A 21847-nucleotide genomic window follows, 5' to 3' on the forward strand; every position below is an offset into this window, starting at 1 on the left:
TTAAACAAAAAAGGAGCAAGCCACGTAGGAAATTACTTGTCGTCTCATTAAGCCACGTAGGAAAGAGAAAACATGAAGGGATAAGAATGAAAATACGACTTTATTATATATATATATATGATTTGGGAAGTTGATGTGACGATTATATTTCTATTATAGTTTGTAACCTTTACTTCGAAGATATTTAGTTAATTTTATTGGGTTGCTGGTTCATTAGTTGACTGAACCCCGACGAGAGTTGGGCAGACAGCTCGCTAATCCTCAGGGTTCGTCTTGAGATAATGTGGGATTGTCACAAAAAATATGTACGTCCTTCTATACTATAGCATATGAAATTATAGGTAATGTTTTAAAACTTTTACTAACCGTGTAGATGGTAGCATTTTATTGACATGGGTATAAAATGCTTATAATTAAAAGGGTTTGTTTATTTGGTGCTGTCAGGGCACCAAATAAGAAGTGGATTTAATATTATACTTAAAAAAAAAATTGAGTTGGTGAAAAGCTTTTCTTATTCTTATTACTCGCTTACTCTCCACTAGCACCGGGTTTTATATGATTGGTGAATCTTTTGTTGTCGATATATTCGTGTTACCAAAAGGACTAACCGCAATTGCGATTCGGGTTTTGAATTGCTTCCGTTTGGCAGGTAAGATTGCCTTTTTCCGAGCTATCAAGTTTTTGTGCGATTTGGATTCGTCTAATGTGATTGATTGGTGCATTTGGCAATACATATAAACTGGTTTGGAAAATTTACGAACAAAACATGGACTGCTATTACATAAAGCTGCAAGTTGATCAAATTATTCGACTCAAATTCATGAGTAACTTGGTTAATGATTAGATTTGAATTCGATATTTACTGAGTTTGAGTCGAATTCGAACTACTTAATAATACGTACAAGTCGATTTTGATCACTATATTCCTTAGCTCGTAAGCTCGGCGAGCTTAATTGAATTTTTAGTATACTTGTAAAAGTGTATACTTGTAAAAGTATACAAGTTGACCATGTAGTATACTGGATCGTGGTTGAAGTTGCCTTGTGGCCAGTCGCTATCTTTAACTGATCATTAACATATCTAGTCTACTGGGGAATGGGAGGCTTTTCAATCGGGCTTCAATTGCTGACGTGGCCCACTTGTATTGGTTGATTGGTGGTCGTCCGCTCGTGTGAATTTCCAATTGATGGTCGTCTTTCGTTTGCTTGCTTGGGCGTTTGGCAATTCTTCCGCTAAAGCCTGGTCCCACGTTCCTTTGGTTTTTGGCCTTTTCCATCTTTTCCGTGTGAATTGGACCTCTGCTGATTCTTTTGTTGCTTTGGTACCACCCCAATTCTTTACAATTATCAGTGCTTTCTTTTGGTTCCCAGATAAATCACAATTATTAATAATTATTTTTTATTGTAATAATTGCTTATGTTATGCTTGAACTATATTATTTATTATATATTATCATTTTTTGTAATTGCTTTTGTTATGCTCCAATTGTGAAAATTTTACTCTTTATTTGATTTTCTTCCACCAATCTCTTTATTTATTTATTTATTTTCGAATGAGAGGGGAAGGCATTTAACTATTATTATCAAATTTTCATGACAACCTTTATTTGGTATTGATTCTACGTAAACAATCGACAATGTGGTGTCCTTTCATTAGTGTCATTTATTATTTGGTCACGCCACACACCATGTTTAGTTATCGATTCCCTGTTATTAATTGTTATAATTATTTACTTACCTATTTTTATTTGGGTTCCTTTTTTTGTTACCAAATAAATCACACTTAATTACCAATTTTTTACAATAAATTGTTGGTAACTAATAAATAATACCATTTTTTACAATAAATTGTTGGTAACTAATAAATAATACCATTTTTTTAAACTGTCATTTTTTTTGTTACCCAACGCATCACATTTAATTCACAACTTTTTTGCAATTACCATTTTTTTTTTGTGCTTGTCAAAAAAATCACATTTATTTACCTTTTTTCCCAATTTCATTAAGAAAATGTCCTCTTTTGTTTTGGGTTGTCCAGCAAATGAAGTTTAACTATCAGCTTTTTTCAATTAATTTTTTATTAATCCAGTTCTAATTTCGCAATTTTATTGCCAGATAAATCACATTTAATTACTGTCTTTTATAGTTATTAATACTTTTTCTTACCCAAAAAAAACGCATTTAATTACCAATTCTATGTAGTTATTAGCCAAGAAATATGCTTGTCTTATTCTTTCCTTTCCTTACTTTTCCTGTCGTAACCAAACTTCTTATTGCTAATGTGATTTGACTAACTTTTACAGACAAGCCTGCTTTTTGTTTGTTTAGTTCCAAAGCATGCTTTCTCGACTTCCTCATTAGTCATTACTTGTCACCGGCCTGTTTTTGCGGACAAGTGATTGTACTTGAGCTAATAGGTGCCTATCTTATTTGACTATATTACCCATTCCTTGTGGCTGCATTTACGGTTCCACTCAATAGGCCTTGTAGCCTTTTTCCCTTTCCTTGAGGTTATGCTTGTAAATCTTCAAAAAACCGTCATTTTTCACCATTCTCAAGCATCAGCTTCCCTTTGCTGCCGTTGATTGACATGGTTTAGTGTTTTGCATTTGCACAATGGTTACAGGGTTTCTCTGGTTTTCCCCAACGGATTTTCTACTGAGCATCATCATGAACAATGGTAATTGTGCATCTACTGCATTCTTTTCCCTATTCTATTACTCTTGTTTCTTTGTTAGACAAAAAGACAACTACCTCATACGCATTGTTCTTCGTTTTCTTTGGCTATTTTGAACCTTTGTTTTCCCTAATTTATTAGCTTGGTTTTAATTTGCACTGGTTCTGTAGTTTTTGCTTCCTGGTGAGCATATTAGTTTTATAGTTCACTTTCATTTTTTGTTCTTTAATTGTTCAAATATTTCAGAATTGCTATCATGCTGCTTTGTTTTTTATTTCTTGCTTGCTTCTCTGTTTTCTAATGCACTGGTTCGACTGTTTTTACTTTTTTTTTTTGCTCCTTCTAAATTATTATTACCAAATTAGCTTCTCTTTTTCTCTCCCCTTTTTTCCCCACATTTTCTTATTACCTCTTACATGATTGTGATTTCTTTGATAGTTTCTGCTGTTTTCACTTCTGCGGTGTTGAGCTTCTTCGTCTTCACAGGTTAGTTATTCTGATTTTGTTCTTCTTTTGCTCTTTTCTCTATATTTTATCCTTAATTTGTGCATCTTTGGTATGCATTTTGTGATGCATCCGTACTTACGGCCTGCTCCAGTTTTACCTTTTTTTAGTTTGGGACTTTTTGACTTTCTGTACCTTTTGTGATCCTTATACTTGCATATACGAGTTATTCTATTCTTTCTGGTGCTATGTTTACGTGCCTGATTATTTTTTATGTGAACATTTGTTCTTTGCTCAGCTGTCGGCTATTAACTTCTTTAGATCCTTGCTGTTCATTTGTTTTTTGCCTGCTCTGGTTTCTGCCAGTTTTCGATTTACATTCTTTTTTGCTAAGTTAGATATTCCTTTCTTTATATAGTCCTTCGACATTTTGCGCTCTTAGTAAAAAACGAATGGATAGAAATGCTACTCGCCGCAAAAAGTATGCAGAAATGCCACCTTCGAAAAAAATGGAACTTCTGCAACGTCGAAAAGAAAATAGAGCTGCCAAGAAAAAGAATGCGCATTTACTCCCACGTATTCGTAAGGTTTCACTTGGTTATATGGAATCGGGTGTTTCTTTCCCTGATTCGCATCATGAAAAACTTGATGATGCGAATCACTCTTCTATGCATAGTGAAATGTTAGGAGGCGAAGCCTTGAAGAGCGGCCATGACAGTGCCGATGTCATTACTGAGGCATTACAATATATGTCCTCTCGCGAGTCTGCTCCTTTTGTTCCTCACGTTCATTCTGCTCCCTCTTCTGAGACAGCAAATGACGTGCCAAATGCAAGTATTCTTGCAGGTATAGTTGGCGATGTCCTTCTTTTGCTGCTTTCTTCTTGTCCAGTTCTTGGTTTTTAGACCGCATGCGCTCCCCTACCTGCTGGTTGCTGATTCTACATTTCGATTCTTTGTAAATGAATGCATCTTCATTTACAATCTGCAGAGTTTCCGCTTACTCCTAAGGCTGATCTTAGGAGCTGCAAAGGAAAATTTCTTCCAGAAAAAAGGAAAAATTTGAACCTTCCTTCTTCCCCTATTGAGCCTGATTTCTGTCTACCTAGGAGAAAAATTAGGAACTCTATACCTGTAGCACTGCATGATCGACTAGACGATTGCTTTAATTGTTCTGATAGCGTCAGCCAAGCTCTCAACTTTGACAAAGAGGATTTGCTTATGAACAATCTTTTTGAAAATCCAGTTCAGTATTGTTCTTCAACCCATGTTTCTCTGAACTCTGAAGAGCTTTATCCTCTCACAACTGCAAGTGAGACAGGTCAATTTCTGCAACAAAAGGATGCATCTTTTAAGGAGCAAAATTCTATAATTAGATCTGCTTGCTCTGTTCCTGTGATGTCGATTGACAAGCCCAACAACTCTTCTCGCCTTTCTGAGAAGAATGACTTTGAAAGTTCAGATGCCAACTCCAAAAAGAAAGCAAAATTAGGCTGAATTGCCCTCGTTTCCTTTTAGACTGCTCAAACATTAATATTTTTTGCTTTCTGTCATCTGCACTTCTATACTTAGGCAGATTGTTTATGGCTTTTGGAAATGCTGCTCATCTGTTCGCAATTTTCTCACTTTTGTACGTGGTTATCTGCTAAACAGCTTTTGTCATGATCATTGAACTTTGATAATGGCACCTGTATCAATGTTCTTGCCAGACTTTCAAAAATTAACTGAAATCCTCCATCTTGGACAGCATGAGGATTTTCACAGATATCTTTGAATCCCTGACGATGAACTCCCTTTTTGCAGAACTAGCAGCTTTATAATCTATATAATTTGGGATTCATTTCCGTTTCTTTATATTTTCTGCAATACAATTATTATTATCCGTTTGGAACCTCTAGCTTTGTATGCACACTTATTCATTTATTACAAATGACAGCATTTTTTACAAATAAAACTTATATATTCAGGTCCTGCTACTTATATATCAGCCTATCTACTACAATAAACATGGCAAGTACAGGGTGAATTATGATCTTGCCTTCAGGCCATTAAAGCACTACAAATGCATTACTTTACAAGCAGTCGGTTGACAACTCACACTTAATGTTTCACATTGAATTGTCTTTTCTATTCATTGTTCCTTACCTTCCTCTGCAACTAATAAATCTTTTCAATTGTGGTAGGAAAAAGCTTGCACTTAGCATTAAAAGCAATGAAAAATATACTCTTTTTACATTGATCTTTTCTTTATATATATGCTCTTTGCCATTTACAAGATCATCCATAACAACTGTTAACCATACATTTGCACTACCGCTTTTTCTGCATAAGAAATTGTCAGCAGATGAGTTGCTCTACAATGTATTTCTAATCCTTATCACATGATGTCACCTTGTACTCGCATTTTCTATTAATAGACCGTTTTCCTGATTTTCCAATTTTACAGCTTTCCTCCTGATAGTTCAATGGCAGAAACAATCTTAACATCTCCAGGAAATTTTCAACCGACAAATAGCTGCTTATCAGCATGCTGTTTTCTACTCAAATGCATCCACAGAGGACAGGTTAACTTTTAGCTCGTTCACCTACATTGCAGCATTTAGAGTTAAATAGCATGGTATTCTTTGACGATATTTTCCTACTTCATTTTTTGAAGGTATTACCTACTCAGTTTGAATCATTACTTCATCAACACCACTGCAATAGAATTATTTTGAGGTTTGGACTGCGGCAATGGCCTATCATAGTTACGGATCATAGATTCGCACAAGGATGGGATGTTTTTTGTGAACACAACATTGTTAAAAGGCATGACACGCTATTACTTCAACATAGCAGGAATCTAATATTTGATGTCATTCACTTTTGTGAATTGCAAAAACAAGTTCTTTTGCCTTGGACCGTTCCCCTACCAGACCTGTTGCACATGAATGCCATTGCATCAAGAGGTCAAGATACCCCTGTACCTATCTCATATCCTCATCTATATCATATATCATTTTTAATGTAACACAGTCATTAATTACAGATGATATCCACATGGCCGCTGGACAGCAGCAAGTTGCTTCCTCGCTGAGGCCAAATTTCTGTCAAGATCTATCTGATTCGGTGTGCTTTTATCAAATCTTTAACTCGGCAACTCCAAACAGTTTGGTAAGCTATTCTATGTTTACCTGCATTCTCTTTTTCATCTCAACTTTCTCGCAAGCAATTTCCTTTTGTTTCTGCATATCTTCTAATCTGCACCTCTTGATGATAGAAAATTCCGCGTTTTATTGATCACTTCATCAATGGTATCAAGACTCCCATGTTACTTATCAACACTGGACACAGAAGTGCTCAAATTGGTGTAAAGCATAAACGCCTTCACCAAAACTGGAGAGATTTCGTTCTTCAACATCAATTGCAGCACAACGAAACTCTTGTCTTTGTTCTGGAATCTGAAAATATATTTACAGTTTTGATCTTCGATGATACCGGAGTTGAAAAAAAATTTCCTTGGTATCACACATTCAATGTTTATTCGGATGCTTAATGAGTTTAACTGAACCATGCAGTGTAATTTACCTATCGATTAAATACATTACTGGTAGTTTCCATTTCTTCTTAGCTAAACTAAGCAACCACTGCCCCACGATCCTTAATACATTACTTCTTCTTTGAATTAACTAATTTTACAAAATTAATTATTCAACTGGGCATTACTGGGCATCACTACATTCACCCACTGCGCATCGCGCGGTGATCCCCTCCTAGTTGCAGTCTATTGGCCTTGAACTCGTGTAAATTGGATCATTATGAGTGCACTGGACAATTTGATTAATGAAAAGTTGCTGCCTTTGTTACTTGACTGCTACCTTTACTTGGTATATGAAAGACACTCTGTGCCAATTTAGCTTATCATGAGTGAATCTGAACATCATGTATTGTTTCCGAAAAAGAGAGAAGAAAAAAATAATTATAATAATGTGCCGTGTCACTAGACCTCCGCTTACCACGGGGATGATCAAAATTGAAGCCGAAATGGAGAATAAGAGAAAACAAAGGGAAAATTACACTTTATCCTCATGTAGTTTGGTATTTTTTTATATGATCCCCTATGATTTCAAAAGTTAAACATAACTTTTTCATGATTTGAATTAAAGTGTCAAAATGACGAAATTTGCAATCCATATTGGAATCAACTAAAATGACAAAAATACCCCTATATAAAGTTGAAAATTAATTATGAACCACAAGGGGATAATGTATATATATTAAAAACCATAAAGGAGTTATATGATAAAATATAAAGTCATATGGGGTTAAATTGTTATGCATATTATATTTATATATTTTGGTTATTTCAACCATTTTAGTTTTTAAACAAAGGTAATTTCGACATTTTTATAGATTCTATTACGAATAATCATTTTCGTCATTTTGATATTTTAATTCAAATTATAAAGAAATTATATATAACTTTTAAAACTATAGAGGGATTATGTAAAAATTAGCTATGCCACAAAGGGGTAAAGTGTAATTTGCCCGAAAACAAATACCAATGCCTGAAATTCTAGACTTAAATTACACAAATTAAATCAACATTTCCCCCTCGTTATTTCCAGTCATTTTTTATATATTGTTAATGATTTACTAAGCGACGTTATTTTGACATGTCAAAATCACGAGTCCTCTATTTTTGTCAATTTCTTGCAGATCTCGGTCTCCTACGCGAACGCATCAACTCGCATTAAAAAGAATAAGCTATGTTTTGCCTGCGCCTAGTGTAGCTGTGCTGTTTCGATCCTAAGAATAAAAGTTTAAACAACGGAAAGCCAAATAAAATGAAACTAAAATTAAAAATAAAAAAAACATACATACACACGCTCTGCCAGATGCACAATTTTGGGAGCAATATTTATGACCGACTCAATCGGGCAACTACTGCCTAAAAATTATGTTGAAATTGAATACGTAATATAATTATAAATACACAACCAAGGCAAGTCAATCAACAGTACTTAAGAGAAAAGAAAAACAAATATCAACTGCCCCTTGAATTTTCTGTGTCCAAAATGCATCTAAATTTGAGAGACATCAGAGATATAGGAATAGAAAATATCATAATTCTAACAAAGATATTTGTTTACTACTGAAGCTTGAGCTACATCTGTAATAGATGCATTGCCAAAGGATCCGTGGTTGCCCAAAATACCTAGTAAGGTTGGAGCGAGCATCACAACTTCCGTGTTCACTTGCGCCGTATAACCGGATCATGCTCGACCCTTCTCCTCCTCCCGCTTGCCATACGACTTCAGCGACCACCAGGTGCTGAATCGTCCCAGACGGAGCCCATCATGTTAGTGAAACTGAAACTGAAGCTGAAACCTCCACTGGCCCAGCAGCAGCCAGTGGAGGAGGAACTGGAACTGGAACTGGGGGAGGAGATCCTCTGGCATCTAGCCAGAGAGATGACTTGTTAAGGGGGTTCATTAACTTTAAAGGAATGGTTGCTATTAAAATTTGGTGGGGAAGGATCTTCCAAGCATATCCTTTCAAGCATTAACTTGGCTTGCTACTGTGCTATATTTTATTGGTCCCTTTTGGTATTTTTATGCCGTGTCATTATTATTGAAAGTGAAAATCTCATCAAAGCAAATGGGCATTGGAGTCCGTCTATTCGGCCATGCTACGTAGGTGTAGGTCATCATATGTCTTCCTTTTGCAATTTGAGTTTCTTGGAGCTCCGTTTTCTTATGGTGGCTTTTCGTGACCACTAATATTTTATTTCTCCTTTCCTTTTTTTCCTGTATCGTGATTTAACGTATTCCATTAGCCATTACCTTGTTTGACAAAAAAAAAAAAAAAAATTAGCCATTACCTTACTGTACCAGAAAACCTTGGAGTTAGCTGGTCTCCATATCGAGTCCCACTCCCACAATAATGGCTCGGTTTTACTGACCCCGTCAAGCTGAGCAGTGGAGGATTTTCAGGTGAAAGCACGTTGCCCTGATGGCCTTCCAAAACTGCAAGAATGGTAGACAATTAATGATCACCTTAATCATATTTCCTGCCTAGGCAAAAGATAGATGCTATTATTATCCAATCTGTGGGACCGACTTTTTCCTTTGATCCGCGGATGTTTTGTCAGATCATATTTTGGCCATCAAATTATTTTTCGTCAGTAATTGACCACTAAACAATTTAATAAGTAAACTCGTTTCCATTTAGTCGATAATTGCTCTTAATCTGTAAAATTAGCAATTAATCTGTGAAATAGGGTCACGTAGTTGTTGGACAAAATTACCCCGCACTTTGTCACGTGTACAGCTAATTTCACAAATTAAGAGCAATTATTGATTAAATGGTCACGAATTTACTGATTAAGTTGTTTAGTGGCTAATTACTGACGAAAAATAATTTAATGTCCAAAACATGATCTGACCAATAGTTTAGTAGCCGCTGAGGTTTTTTGCTCGGCTGAAATTACATTACAGTCTTAAATCTTAATCTGGAGGGAAGTAGTTAACCTGAAGACAAACCCACCCTCAAAACACTCCGCCCGACCCCAAAAAAAAAAAAAACTACTTGAGCTGCATTTACTATAATGATGCAGCTCTCTTTTACTCCGTCGTATGTTTCAGTACGCGACCAATACGCACAACACAGTCTTAATAGTACAATAAATACCAAACTAACAGAACAAGCCATGATGGATTTTCTTTTAGCTTTGGGTACAATGACATGTCTACAGGAAACTCCACCTTACAGGCAAAGCCCTTGTACTTTTTATGTATGCTGAAGCATGACAAGTATTTATGTTTCGGTTCCAGCATTTAAAACCCGATTGACTTAATGACTGATTATTAATTGTGCATGGTCCTAATTGAGGAAATTTTAATGCATTTATTTTAAACTAGTTTGCCAAAGGAAGAATTTAAAAGTCAACTTCGTAGATTGTATGTTGTGTACGTAGTAGCTTTCTGCTTGTCTTTCTTGAGGCGTCCTTTCTTTGATTATGACAATTACGCTATTAGCATTAAGCACAATGAACTCTACATTATTGACACACATGCACACCAAGAATGACTTCAAGAGAAAAAATAGCATCAATGATTAATGCATGATGACTTGTTCCATGTGTCCAGTCATGGTTATGAATATTGGAAAATTGTTGGTTTTCCTCAACCTCATTATCAAGATGCTGGTCACATGTCTCTTTGGAATTTGGATGGCTAGTTTTGTACGGAAATTTTTTGAAATATTTGGTTACCACATTTCTCAATTATTTTTTAATCCCATATTATTACAATATGAACTCCCAAAAACTCTACTCTAAAGATAATAGGGATTTGACAATATTGATAGATTCTATTGCTATCATTGCGGTGGTGTCTTCTCGCAAATGCCCCTTGAAACGACTCTTTTTCCACCTAAAAAGTGACAGTCTTTCTCCCTAAACAGAATTGGATTAGAAATGAGGCGCAGTTATTCAATATGAAAGTTTAGGAAACAAGTTAAAAGTATTAAAAAGTTGAGGGGAGTAAAATTTGTACTATTAAGTCATCCTCTCTTGGGATGCGTTGGTTTGATTGCTTTGTAGTACTTACTCCGTCTCACTTTGATAAGTTTGATTTTTTTTTCACCATTTAGAAAAAATAGTTAATTTTGTTGAAAAAATAAATCTAATTTATTATCTTTCTAAATATATACTTACATTAAATGCAGTGTGGCTAATTAGCTTTGTATTAAACTAGTGCTAAAGGCACACCCATGTATGTGCAATTTAAGAATAAATTAATTTTTGTGAAATTTTTTTAATGAATTGATAGTTATCTTGGTAGTTATGTCAATTGGTAGCTACCTTGGTAATTAAACCTTTTTTAATAATAAAAATGTTTGGATATTTAAACCTATTGGTAGTTGTAACAAAAATTATTATGTTGGTTATATATAATTAGATAGTTAGGATAAAATTTAGTTTTGGTGAGAATAAAAAGGAAAGTATAAAAAATGACAAAAGATGTTTAATGGATAATAGAGATAAAGGTTAGAAATAAGAGTAAATTTAGAAACACACAAAGTTAAAACCATGTTAGCTACCTACAAAGGCTTTATGATTGTATAGATAAGTTAGGTTAAACTCAATAATAATCTACATTAAATAAGGATATTTTTAAAAAATTACAAATTAATTATATTTTTTAATTAGAAAGTGAATTATAATTTAAAACAAATGAAAAATGATAACAAGTCTATTAAAATGAGACGAAAGGAGTACTAGTAATAATGTACTATACAAACACTTAATTTTAGATTGAAATACTAGTAGTAATAGGCCTATTTGGCACTCGAGTTTTTTTTTTAATCATGCATTTAATAAAACAATCTTTTTTTATAAATTTGTTTACAGTAACCCTTTAAAAATATTTCAAAATTTTTAATATACACATTCTAAAATATCAAAAAACACACAAGTTTTTTTTTTCTTTCCTTTATTTTCTTTCTCTTCTCCCATCTTAACCCACCACCGTCGGCTAACACTCCATCAATGGCAGTGCCGGTGACGCCGGTTCCTTTACTAGCAGTCCAGCGCCTCTCTTTCCCTTTTCTCCCCTTCTTGCTCTCTCCTCTTCCTCTCCCTTTTCTTCCTATCCTCTCTCCCCACTTATGTCCATTCCTTCTCCTCTCCCGCTCTCTCCTTTCCCCTTGACTCTATTTCTCTCCCATTCTACCTCTGATTGCGCATCCTCAACCAGAGGGGAAAGGGGGTCAGAGACAGAGAGAGGGGAAGAGAATGGGGATTGGGAGAAGGAAGAGAAAATGAGGAGGAGAAGGAAAGAAGGCACGAAGCAGGAAAAAGAAAGGAAAAAAGAGGAGTGGGATGGTGGCATTGGTTGGCATGGCTGACGGTGATCGGGGTGGAAAAAAAAGGAGGAAGGAAGGAAGAAGAAAGGAAAAAAGAAAAAGAAAAAGGAAACGAAAAGGAAAAGGAAAGAAAATTTTTTTTTTCAGACCTTCAAATACACGATTTTTTTTTTCTACAAATTATAAAATTTTATACAAACACTCAAACATCCAAGGCTCGCAATCCACGCGTGATTAACAACCAATCATTAACATATTAACATATATAGTAAATGTGTGAATGCCAATCCCTTCAATTGAACCCAATTGCTGACGTGGCACGCTGTGATTGGTCGATTGATGGTAGTCCTCCGTTGATTGAGCTGATGAATTGAATTGAGGACAAAATCGAGATTTCACCTCATCATTCAATAGATAGGGTTTCTGAAGCTGCTGTCGAGAGTCTCTTTTGCGCCTCCCTATCTAATCCTCCTCCTCGATTTCTTTCTTTTTTTCTTCTCTCTCATTTTCACTTCTTTTCTTTCCTTGATTCGCTGTTGTCCAGATCTTACTCTTCGTGGCTCTCCGGCTCCATTACTCTCCATTGATCAAGGTGATAACAATGAATGGGCCTCCCTATCTAATCCTTCTTCTTGGTTTCTTTCTCCTTTTCTTCTCTCATTTTTACTTCTTTTCTTTCCTTGATTCGCTGTTGTCCAGATCTGCCTCTCCGTGGCTCTCCAGCTCCATTACTCTCCGTTGATCAAGGTGTAACAATGAATGGGAAGCAAACATTTATTTTATTTTAGGCTACTTAGTCATAATTTTTTCTTCATATTACTTAGCCATATTAAAAATCTTTTTTCCCCTTTTCGTTTTTTCCGCGCATGATTCCTCGAACCCATCTGCTGTAATATTCGTCCCAAAGATATCTTCTTTACACCCCCAATTTTAATATGGATGGTCTGTATCAAAATTAGGGATGCCCAGATATTAGAAATTCGCTAGCTTTTGCTCCAGTCTTGGGATTCAAATCTTGCATTCTTTTTTTCACAACTTTCTACTGTTCGATGTTTCCTGTTTCGTTTCATGGAGTTATCTTTTTAATTCAAGAGAGAAAAAATTATGATTACTTTAGGTTACTCAATCATTGTTTTTCTTTCTTTTTTTTTTGGGCAGATTGGAAGGCAACAGTTGTTCGTCTCATATTTTATGAGAAAAAGGTAGAGGTGAGCTTTTTTTCCTACAGATTAATTCGTGATCATTTGTTTCTATCTTGGAGAGTCGGCTATTTTCTCCTTCCATCTTTAAGATCTGACAAATACATTTTTTATTATTGATTTTTTTCCTATACACTATTATCTTTATTGTTGTGTGATTATTCTCTTCTTGTGTGAACATCTATATGGTTATTCTACTAGCTGTTTTTTTCTCACTTGTTATTGATATGTGCCTTTTTCTTTTTAGAAAATTTTTAGTGCTTCTTCTCTCCCGCATTCTCGTTCCTCATGGTGAGTTTTCTAATTTTTGCATCCGTGCTTACTTTTATTTTTTTTCCTGAGCTCTATTTTAAGTTTTTTATTATTGTTATAAGTGTTGTTGCTGTTTATATTTGGAGGATTTGTTTTGTCCACTTTTTTAATTTGCAATTATGGTTTCTAAATTTTTTTCTCTATATATAAGTAGCAAAAAGTAGTTCCTACCTTTATATTTGATTTCAGGTTTTCATCTTCAAGGTCAAAGAACTCAGTAAACGTGGCAAAAAAGGTTATTACCTTTTTGTCTGATTTCATGTTTTTATCTTCAAGGTTAAAAGAACTCATGCAAATATAATGGATTTTAATGTCTTAATATCTGTTTTCCTTGCTGAAAAGTTTTTTATGATTTTTTCAAAATTTCCCCTCGACTTATTTCCTAATCATTCACTTCAAGTAGCACAACATACTGGATCTTATATTTGCAAAATACCAAAACAAACAGGTAGCGTTTGTATAAATCTCCATTTTTGAATTTGTGAAATAGAAGAAAAGAAAACGTGGTCTTCTTATTTCTTGTACTTGCTGTGTGTTTTGAAGTTCAATTGAAACTCATGTGCTTGGAAAACTTTAGAAATTAACATTTTCATTTTATTTTAAATATTGTTGGGGTTGTCAAATTGAATTAATTGAAGAATCTTTAAATATGACACATATGCTCTTATTTTCCAAATGCTTAAAAAATGCACTTTTTGATTGAGTTTTTACTAAATAGGGACAAAAGTAGGATTTCACCTTGAAAAAATGCATATGCAATTAGAATGTATGAACAAAATTAGTTTAGTGGTTCATATATGCCTCAGCAAAAGTGTACTGAAAAAAGAGTTTGATCTCAAATGAAGGGTCCGGACTTTCTCACCCACTGGTAATTAGTTAAGCAATGGAGGTATGCAAGTGACCAGCAAATTTAGTACTCAATGAATCGGTTATTACTTTATTTTTGGAGTTAAGATTTTTTGTTACAATCTGTTTCCATCCAAGAGGTTTGCTAATGTGTTGCTTGCTTAACTAGACTTCATCCTCTATATAACATTTTCTTGCCTTGAATCATAAAAGAAATGATAGCCGTATTTTGTTTGGAAAGTGCTCTGCTTTCAATGCTCTATGCTTTTAATTCATGACCCTAAATTGCCTCTTACCACTTCTAAAAATTTTAACATGAAAATCTCATTTATAATTGCATCCATGGCAAGCTTTCGGCTGCCATGTTATCAATTCTTATTCCGTTGATCCCTATGTCATTGGTTTGATAGACTACTATTATTTTAAACATACCCTTTGACATCACCATACTTTTTAATAACTTGGACTAGCATGGAAATAATTACTAGGTAATTCAGTTTTGGGTGTTTTAAATCTGTATTTGCTAAACATGATGTTCCCTGTAACATTTTAGTATGATTAAGTTTGGAAAGTCTGATTTTTATAGCCAGTTTGTTGTACTTTGTGAAATTGGATTCAACTGAGAAAGAAGCCTAAACAGGTTAACGGACAACAATTAAATTTCGAATTGCCAATTGAAAGATTCAATGAGTGAATGTTAAACAGATTTTCAATCTACCTTTAAGTTTTTCTACGAGAAAGAACTTAATGGAAGGAAATGTTACTTTTGAAGTAGATTTGCTAAACTCTCTTGTAAATTACAGTAGGATGCATAATCCATGCCAAATATGGCATCTAGATGTTCCAGTAGAAGAAGACCCCTCTACTTTGAGAGAAAATGGTATAGACTTCTTTGCAGGATCTTAGAATACAATTATTATTTCTTCCACTTTTGTTTTTAGGCTGAGGCATATATGCCATATTTGCCGCATCTTCTTTCCAGGTATCTTTTGTTTTGTAGCTACTGCATTTCAATTGTGTTGTTGCAGTTTGCAAGAATTATTATGGTGCTCTTGATTCTCATTGGGCAAGATCCAAGTAATGAACTTTGCCACGAATCCTTGAAAATTACTTCTTATGTATGATTTGTTTATAGCCTTTCCAATTACCAATAACTTCAATTCTTTGGCACTGCTTGGATTAAAAACAAAATTAGGTTAGCTTGAGATATGAAACATTTCAGATTTCGTCATTGTTAGATAAATTTTATAGGCAAACATGATTGGTCTTTTTTTTTGTGTTATTTATGAGCAATAATTTGATTTGGACAGCAAATCAGAAAGTGTAAGCGCCCATATTTGAAACTATTCATTTTTGTTTCGTGTTAGGTAATGGATGATATTTTTGCACTATATTTAACCCACAAATGCAGTCTAATATAGGTTGTCCTGCTAGGTTCAGCTCTTGATTCACACATCCAATACGATTTTATCAATATGGACTGTGCTTATTTATTTATTTTTTCCTTCTTCCTTTTGGGTTTTGGTTGCCATAATTATCGACACTATGTATCTTTTGTTGTTTTTGTTGGAATCCTCTATTCGTAGGCTAGAAACATGCACAAAACTAAACTTCTTCGAAATGCTACAGCCTTAAGAAATCCAGGATTGGCAGGAGCAAAAGAACTCAGTAGAGACTCCTCTGGTTGTTGGATGGAAGGCTATAGTAGAAACAGTGCAAACTTGGGAATTGCTATCAATATTTTGGCTGAACTATGGGGTTTTAGAGACGGAATTATGCTTGCTTTGGAGTTAAATTTTCAATTCCTAGATATTGAAGTTGACTGCCTTGACATCATATCTCTAATGAAATCAAATACTCTCAGTAATCATAATAATCATTGTTTGCAATATAATTGTTGATTGCAGAGTCCTATTGCGGTTGCAACAGGAAGTGAATAGATGTGTAGATGGGCTAGCTAGATTGGGAGGCAAGATGGAATGGCATTTTGTAATTTTGGATTCCTATCCTCATGAACTACCTTTTGCTTTAGATGAAGATTTGAGGGGAAATTTTTTTCCTCGTAATACTTGTTTGGCTTGTACTTGGTGTTTTATTTAATCTATTTGTACCCAAAAAACAGGAAAATGTTCCAGAGCATTTTTTTCCTTCTCCTATGTGACTTGACCAAAACTAACCGTTATAGGAGACATCCGGTCTTTATAATTTCGATGGATGAGTATAGTCCAGAAAGTACTACCAAGTACCAACCAATCGAGACTACTAACTTTGTTCCCCCCACCACCAAGTGTAGCTGCTACAGTACTTTATTTGGATTGATACAATATACTATTGCACGAGTTACTTCTCCATGAATGTTGAGTTTGACAAACATATATAAAGCCAATCTCGGCTATTTATACTTATTATGTGATTTTTTGGATTATTGTTTCTTTCATTGAATTGTAATACATAAGTGGATACAGTTGAACAAATTTGAAAATTTACTTGGCATAATTGAAAACTCTTGCTAAATTTGAAAACTCTTGCATTCCCCAATTGAAAACTCTTGTATGCGAATTAATCTCTAACTATTTTACCCAATTTTTTTTGTCAATCTTTCTTGAAACAATTTATTAAACAAAAGGAACACCTTTACCAAGATTGTTAAGAAACTTTGTAGGCGGAGTTGGCTTTATTTGTTTTGCTTGATATTAGATCTCATCATGATTGCGATATGGCTTTTCCGGCTATTGGAGTAAGTATTTTGATTCTAAATTATTTCTTAACAAAAAGTTGAATCGGATTATAGTCAATGGATGCCAGTATTTTGCTTGCGATTCTAAAAAAATTGTATATATATAATATATATATGTATATGAAGAGGACCCAGTTAATTTTTTCTTTCAATTTTGATTGATTAAGAGCCTAGATATTGGAGCCTTGAAAGCGTATGGAGTTCTTAGCTCAATATCTTTGTTTTTGTCTTCCTTTCTAATACTTTTAGTAAGTTGTTCATTATGCACCCCAACAATTAGTGGCTATAAAAATTCCATTTTCTCTTGGTTTTTTGATGATTTCTTTTAATGTTTTAACACTTGTGCGTGATGATCTAGCTCAATCAAATTAAAGTTTATGAACAACATTATTAGCTTCTCCTTGATTACGTGTATCTATTTTTTTTAATTCTATTTTCATTCTATGCAGAAGCAATGAGCATCTTAGTGATCTTAGTTGTCTAATCATGATATTGTCTTGCATTTTCTTAACAAATATTCATATTCACTACTAAATAAGACTACAAAAACAGAACGGCAAAGCTTTTGGTGCATATTTGTGTAACTTTTCATACTTAATATAAGAATTTGAATCACTGGGCATTTTTGGGCAACCGTGAAAATTACACCGCGCATCGCGCGGTGTTATCCTCCTAGTATTGCAATAAAATCGTTTCATTGTACGAAATGCCTCGGAGGCCAAACCCGACCCGAAATTAACACAAACGCACAAATCCTTTGTCGTTTTAGCAAGCCTTCATTCACCAGTCCCACAGTGCCACGTCGTCCCAATTCCCCACTTAATATAGACCCCATCCACACAAAATATAATTTCTTCTCTTCTTTTGCGGTCATCACTCTAACTCAGAGCATTTCTTACTGTAAAAAGCCACCATCGGACTGACGAAGATCTCAACCTGTGGACTCCTTTTTGGTAATTTCACTTTCTTTTTCTGGCTTAAACGGCTGATCAGATTCCGTTATTTGATTTCCTCGTCTTGTTGGGTATTTTTTTTTTCTGGATTTAATAGTTTTTTTCCTTTTCTTTTGGTTTTTCTATTTTTAGAGGGTTGTTTCTGTATAAATACCTTATATCCTTACAAGGTTTTGGGCGTGGTGTCTCTGTGGGGGTATTGAACTGTATTTATTAATTGATTAATACATCAATGGCGGCACCACCGGCGAGGGCTCGAGCGGACTACGATTACCTCATAAAACTTCTACTCATCGGCGATAGTGGTTAGTACAATTTCAAAATTTTCATGGATCGAGCCTTTATTAGCATTTTTAAATTGATATTTAATTCGTGTTACAATTTCTGTCAATCAGAGCAGTTAATGTATGTGGATCTATAGCTTCATTCAAGGGGGGGGGGGGGATATGGATTATTGGTTATAACTCCGTGCCTAAAAATGCTACCAGTGGCATTATATTCATTTGTCTACAAATCCATTGTGGTTTAATGAATTGATTCTGTAGACTCTTCGAATAGCTAACGTCGATCATTAGCTTACAAAAGGATAAACTACACGTTTGTGCTTGTGAAACTCCGATCTTGTCAGGACTGGTTTTGAAAGTTGAGATTTGTATTTGTTGTTCGTGTTTAGTGCTTTCAGTTCATCAAATTGAACTGGTAATATATGCTTACAATGGATTGGGGCATCGTGTACGTTTTACTTGGCATGATGGTGGAATCAATAGCATCCAGGTAGGTCGTAATGGTGGTGTTGATGGTTTAGTAGTATGCATCATAATCATAGTGGCAGCATTAACATCTGCTTCTGGGTTTGTGAAGTCATAGAAACTCTAGAAATGCAGGTAGTTTGCCTGTCCGTGTACCATATCAACTAATGAGAAGGATTATAGTTAGGCAAGATGTACTGAGGTACTCCCTCTTTTTTGGTTTCATTGGGAAATATAGTTGATTTAGGTTGCCAAAAAGAAGAATCTGCTGTTCATGTAATGATATCTATTTTTTTTAATACTCGAGTATCCTGTCTAACATGGTTTTACTCTTAATGCTGGCATACTCAGTGTGGTATTTGTGCAAATGAAATTACGATTTTTGTTGTGATTTTACTTTGAGTAGCTGGAATTCTTTAGGGACTTCAATTTTGCAGAAAAAAGTTGAATTGGAATATAAGTCTACATTTGCGTGTGAAGTTGGATTTGTTCCTCAGACTCTCATCAAGTAAACGTGATTGAGCATGCAATCTGCAAATTTTTATTAAGTTTTGTGTGAGTCTGGTGAATACGTACAATAAACTCATATGACAGAAGGTGAACACTTAGTGCCCTTATGGAGTTTTAGTTACTCATGTGCAGGTGTGGGTAAGAGTTGCCTTCTTTTGCGTTTTTCAGATGGTTCCTTCACGACTAGTTTTATCACAACCATAGGGTGAGTTTTTAATTTTTCCTTCTTTCTTTTCTTTTTCAATTCCTGTTTAGACAAGGGTAGTTAAGTGGGTTGAATTTTCGGAAAATGAGGGGTTATATTTTCTTCTTCAGAATTGATTTCAAGATAAGAACCATTGAGCTTGATGGCAAGCGGATCAAACTCCAAATCTGGGATACTGCTGGTCAGGAGCGGTTCAGAACGATCACCACTGGTATGTTGTTGCTTCTGCTTTAAATATGTTGTGCTTTTTTCATTGTGCTTAAATTTTCTGCTTTCTTCATATCAAATGGATCTTGCTCCTCTTTTATTCATTCATGAATTTGGACGCTAAAAAGTGTTCAGGAACTGTGAACTGGTCTATTTACACCTGTTATTCGAGACTGCTATTCCCGTTGATGACAAAACATTGAATTGGATTGTTGCTTTTCTTCCCCTATTAACCATTAATTGTGTCTTTACTCATCTGTTTGTGTAGCAGTGAAAACAGTATACTCTCCTTTCACTTCATTTTTAATATTTATGATTTTTCATCATTGTCATATGGAGTTGCCTGGAAGGTTTTATTTCTTCATGAAGTCCCATGTGCTATTGTTCATGTATTTGTTTCGTCGCTTAGTCTAGGTATCATTGGCACTTTTTCATATTTTATTTTAATGCCTGTGATGTATTGACTTTTTAACCTTCTCCAGCTTATTATCGTGGAGCTATGGGAATATTGTTGGTCTATGATGTTACAGATGAATCATCCTTCAATAGTAAGGTTTCTTTTGCAGCATCTTTTATGATATGAGTTTTACTTATGTTTTCCTGCGGTAGTTACATCTAATTGGTCTATTTCTAACTTCAAAACTTTTTTGACAAAGCTCGTGATGAACAAAGATTATGATGCTTAAGTTTTGTGCTCGTTGTTTATCACCCTCAAGTTATTGTGATCAACGAAATATAATTTGCTTAGCTATTTTATCTTTGTTTTCACTTATATCCTTTTGAACTTTTACTTGGATTTCATTTCTTCTTACGTGAGGCATTCTTATTGCCATCTTGGGACCCCTGGATGTTTTGAGCTTTGCTGAATCTGATGTGCCTCTAGATACTATAATACTTGATTTAACGAATTTTGTTGGTACACAGATTTGTTGAGGATAGAACCTGAATTTTATGACCATTTTCTCAGATATTAGGAACTGGATTCGTAACATTGAACAGCATGCATCTGACAATGTCAACAAGATTCTGGTAGGGAACAAGGCTGACATGGATGAAAGCAAAAGGGTAAGCTGTCTTATTAATTAGACAAACTGGCATATGAAATAATTTTGTTTAGAGAGAGACAAGATAGCTGGATTTGTAGATTATGTTATACAATGTTTAGGAATCCTTTCAAATCCCATTTGGTTATCATTATGTCACAATATGTTGTCTAAAGCAATTGTGGACTATTTGTAGGCTGTCCCTACCTCAAAGGGTCAAGCACTTGCTGATGAGTACGGTATCAAATTTTTTGAGACTGTAAGTTGCTTTTGAATGTATTATGTGACATAGCTCCTTCTGTTGCTTCTCTTAATATGACTATACTACACTGCAGAGTGCAAAAACAAATCTTAATGTGGAAGAAGTTTTCTTTTCAATAGCAAGGGACATTAAGCAAAGGCTTGCAGACACGGACTCTAAAGCGGAGGTAAGTCAACCTGGTATTGTTGAACTGGCTCTGATAGATGATACAAAGTATGCGATCTAAGTTTGCTTGCCTTTGCAGGCTTCAACAATCAAAATTAATCAACCGGATCAGGCTGCTGGCGCTGGTCAACTTGCTCAAAAATCTGCTTGCTGCGGTTCTTGAACTGGAAGAATACTAATGAGCACTTAGATCAGGTGCTCAATGGCAGGAGAGAACAAAAACAAAAACTAATTGTGACGAAACATTGTCGGTGGATGTAATTTAATTAATTGTCATTCTTTAAAAGGACTTATTTTAGTTTGTGTAAGATAGGCTCTTACTGATCGAGAAACTTGCACTTATTGTGGCCAGACGCTAATGGTTTCATCAGTAATCCCTTCTGAATTTGTCCTTTCAGTGTTGTTTATTCTTTAATTGTGAAATAGATTTGTGCAGATGTGGATTGCATATTCCTTCATAGTTAATGCAGTGAGCTTCAGAAATTAGCAGTAAAAAGATGGCTGGCCGTTACCCTTTTTGCACTAGTGAATGTGTTGGACAAGGCATAAGTTTGATGACTGGTACTTGTAGAAGGTCAACTAATTGTCAAAACAATTCTGGCCAATCCCATACAAAATGGTGCGATCTAATTCTCTGAGTTAAGGGGAGGTCTTGGCGGTTTTCTTTTCTTAAAAGGATCAACAGTGGAG

At 34.9% G+C, this 21847-nt stretch overlaps 3 protein-coding genes across 4 annotated transcripts; all 3 read left to right on the forward strand.

The window, feature by feature from the left end:
• Window positions 1-2598: 2598 nt before the first annotated feature.
• LOC113774731 lies at window positions 2599-6654 on the forward strand. The gene is made up of 6 exons (XM_027319345.1): window positions 2599-2679; window positions 3115-3162; window positions 5566-5683; window positions 5776-6067; window positions 6148-6272; window positions 6379-6654. Exons 3-6 carry the CDS (start codon window positions 5585-5587, stop codon window positions 6652-6654), a joined length of 792 nt encoding a protein of 263 aa, XP_027175146.1. The 5' UTR covers window positions 2599-2679; window positions 3115-3162; window positions 5566-5584.
• A 5759-nt stretch (window positions 6655-12413) lies between these two features.
• On the forward strand, window positions 12414-16482 carry LOC113775693. The gene is made up of 7 exons (XM_027320676.1): window positions 12414-12561; window positions 12669-12716; window positions 13128-13177; window positions 13416-13459; window positions 15130-15206; window positions 15355-15403; window positions 16234-16482. Exons 5-7 carry the CDS (start codon window positions 15134-15136, stop codon window positions 16424-16426), a joined length of 315 nt encoding a protein of 104 aa, XP_027176477.1. The 5' UTR covers window positions 12414-12561; window positions 12669-12716; window positions 13128-13177; window positions 13416-13459; window positions 15130-15133; the 3' UTR covers window positions 16427-16482.
• Window positions 16483-17929: 1447 nt separating this feature from the next.
• On the forward strand, window positions 17930-21564 carry LOC113783526 (ras-related protein RABE1c). 2 transcript variants are annotated; one of them, XM_027329723.1, is made up of 9 exons: window positions 17930-18016; window positions 18149-18321; window positions 19408-19480; window positions 19591-19691; window positions 20170-20235; window positions 20655-20752; window positions 20927-20989; window positions 21066-21158; window positions 21237-21564. In XM_027329723.1, exons 2-9 carry the CDS (start codon window positions 18249-18251, stop codon window positions 21318-21320), a joined length of 651 nt encoding a protein of 216 aa, XP_027185524.1. In that variant the 5' UTR covers window positions 17930-18016; window positions 18149-18248; the 3' UTR covers window positions 21321-21564. The 2 variants fall into 2 exon arrangements, with proteins under 2 accessions (XP_027185524.1, XP_027185600.1); XM_027329799.1 differs by having other exon boundaries at window positions 17932-18016; window positions 18187-18321.
• The last annotated feature ends 283 nt before the right edge of the window (window positions 21565-21847 follow it).

The sequence above is a fragment of the Coffea eugenioides genome, chromosome 1, assembly GCF_003713205.1.
Source record: "Coffea eugenioides isolate CCC68of chromosome 1, Ceug_1.0, whole genome shotgun sequence".
Classification (NCBI taxonomy): Eukaryota; Viridiplantae; Streptophyta; class Magnoliopsida; order Gentianales; family Rubiaceae; genus Coffea; species Coffea eugenioides.

Excerpts from the sequence above, each read along its gene's own strand:
- LOC113774731 (XM_027319345.1), top strand. The coding sequence starts at position 5,585 with ATGGCAGAAACAATCTTAACATCTCCAGGAAATTTTCAACCGACAAAT. Across the intron at positions 5,684-5,775 it reads AATGCATCCACAGAGGACAG|GTATTACCTACTCAGTTTGA; the intron begins GTTAACTTTTAG and ends CATTTTTTGAAG. Across the intron at positions 6,068-6,147 it reads GAATGCCATTGCATCAAGAG|ATGATATCCACATGGCCGCT; the intron begins GTCAAGATACCC and ends CATTAATTACAG.
- LOC113775693 (XM_027320676.1), top strand. The coding sequence starts at position 15,134 with ATGCATAATCCATGCCAAATATGGCATCTAGATGTTCCAGTAGAAGAA. Across the intron at positions 15,207-15,354 it reads CTCTACTTTGAGAGAAAATG|TTTGCAAGAATTATTATGGT; the intron begins GTATAGACTTCT and ends GTGTTGTTGCAG. Across the intron at positions 15,404-16,233 it reads TCTCATTGGGCAAGATCCAA|AGTCCTATTGCGGTTGCAAC; the intron begins GTAATGAACTTT and ends TGTTGATTGCAG.
- LOC113783526 (XM_027329723.1), top strand. The coding sequence starts at position 18,249 with ATGGCGGCACCACCGGCGAGGGCTCGAGCGGACTACGATTACCTCATA. Across the intron at positions 18,322-19,407 it reads TCTACTCATCGGCGATAGTG|GTGTGGGTAAGAGTTGCCTT; the intron begins GTTAGTACAATT and ends ACTCATGTGCAG. Across the intron at positions 19,692-20,169 it reads GTTCAGAACGATCACCACTG|CTTATTATCGTGGAGCTATG; the intron begins GTATGTTGTTGC and ends AACCTTCTCCAG.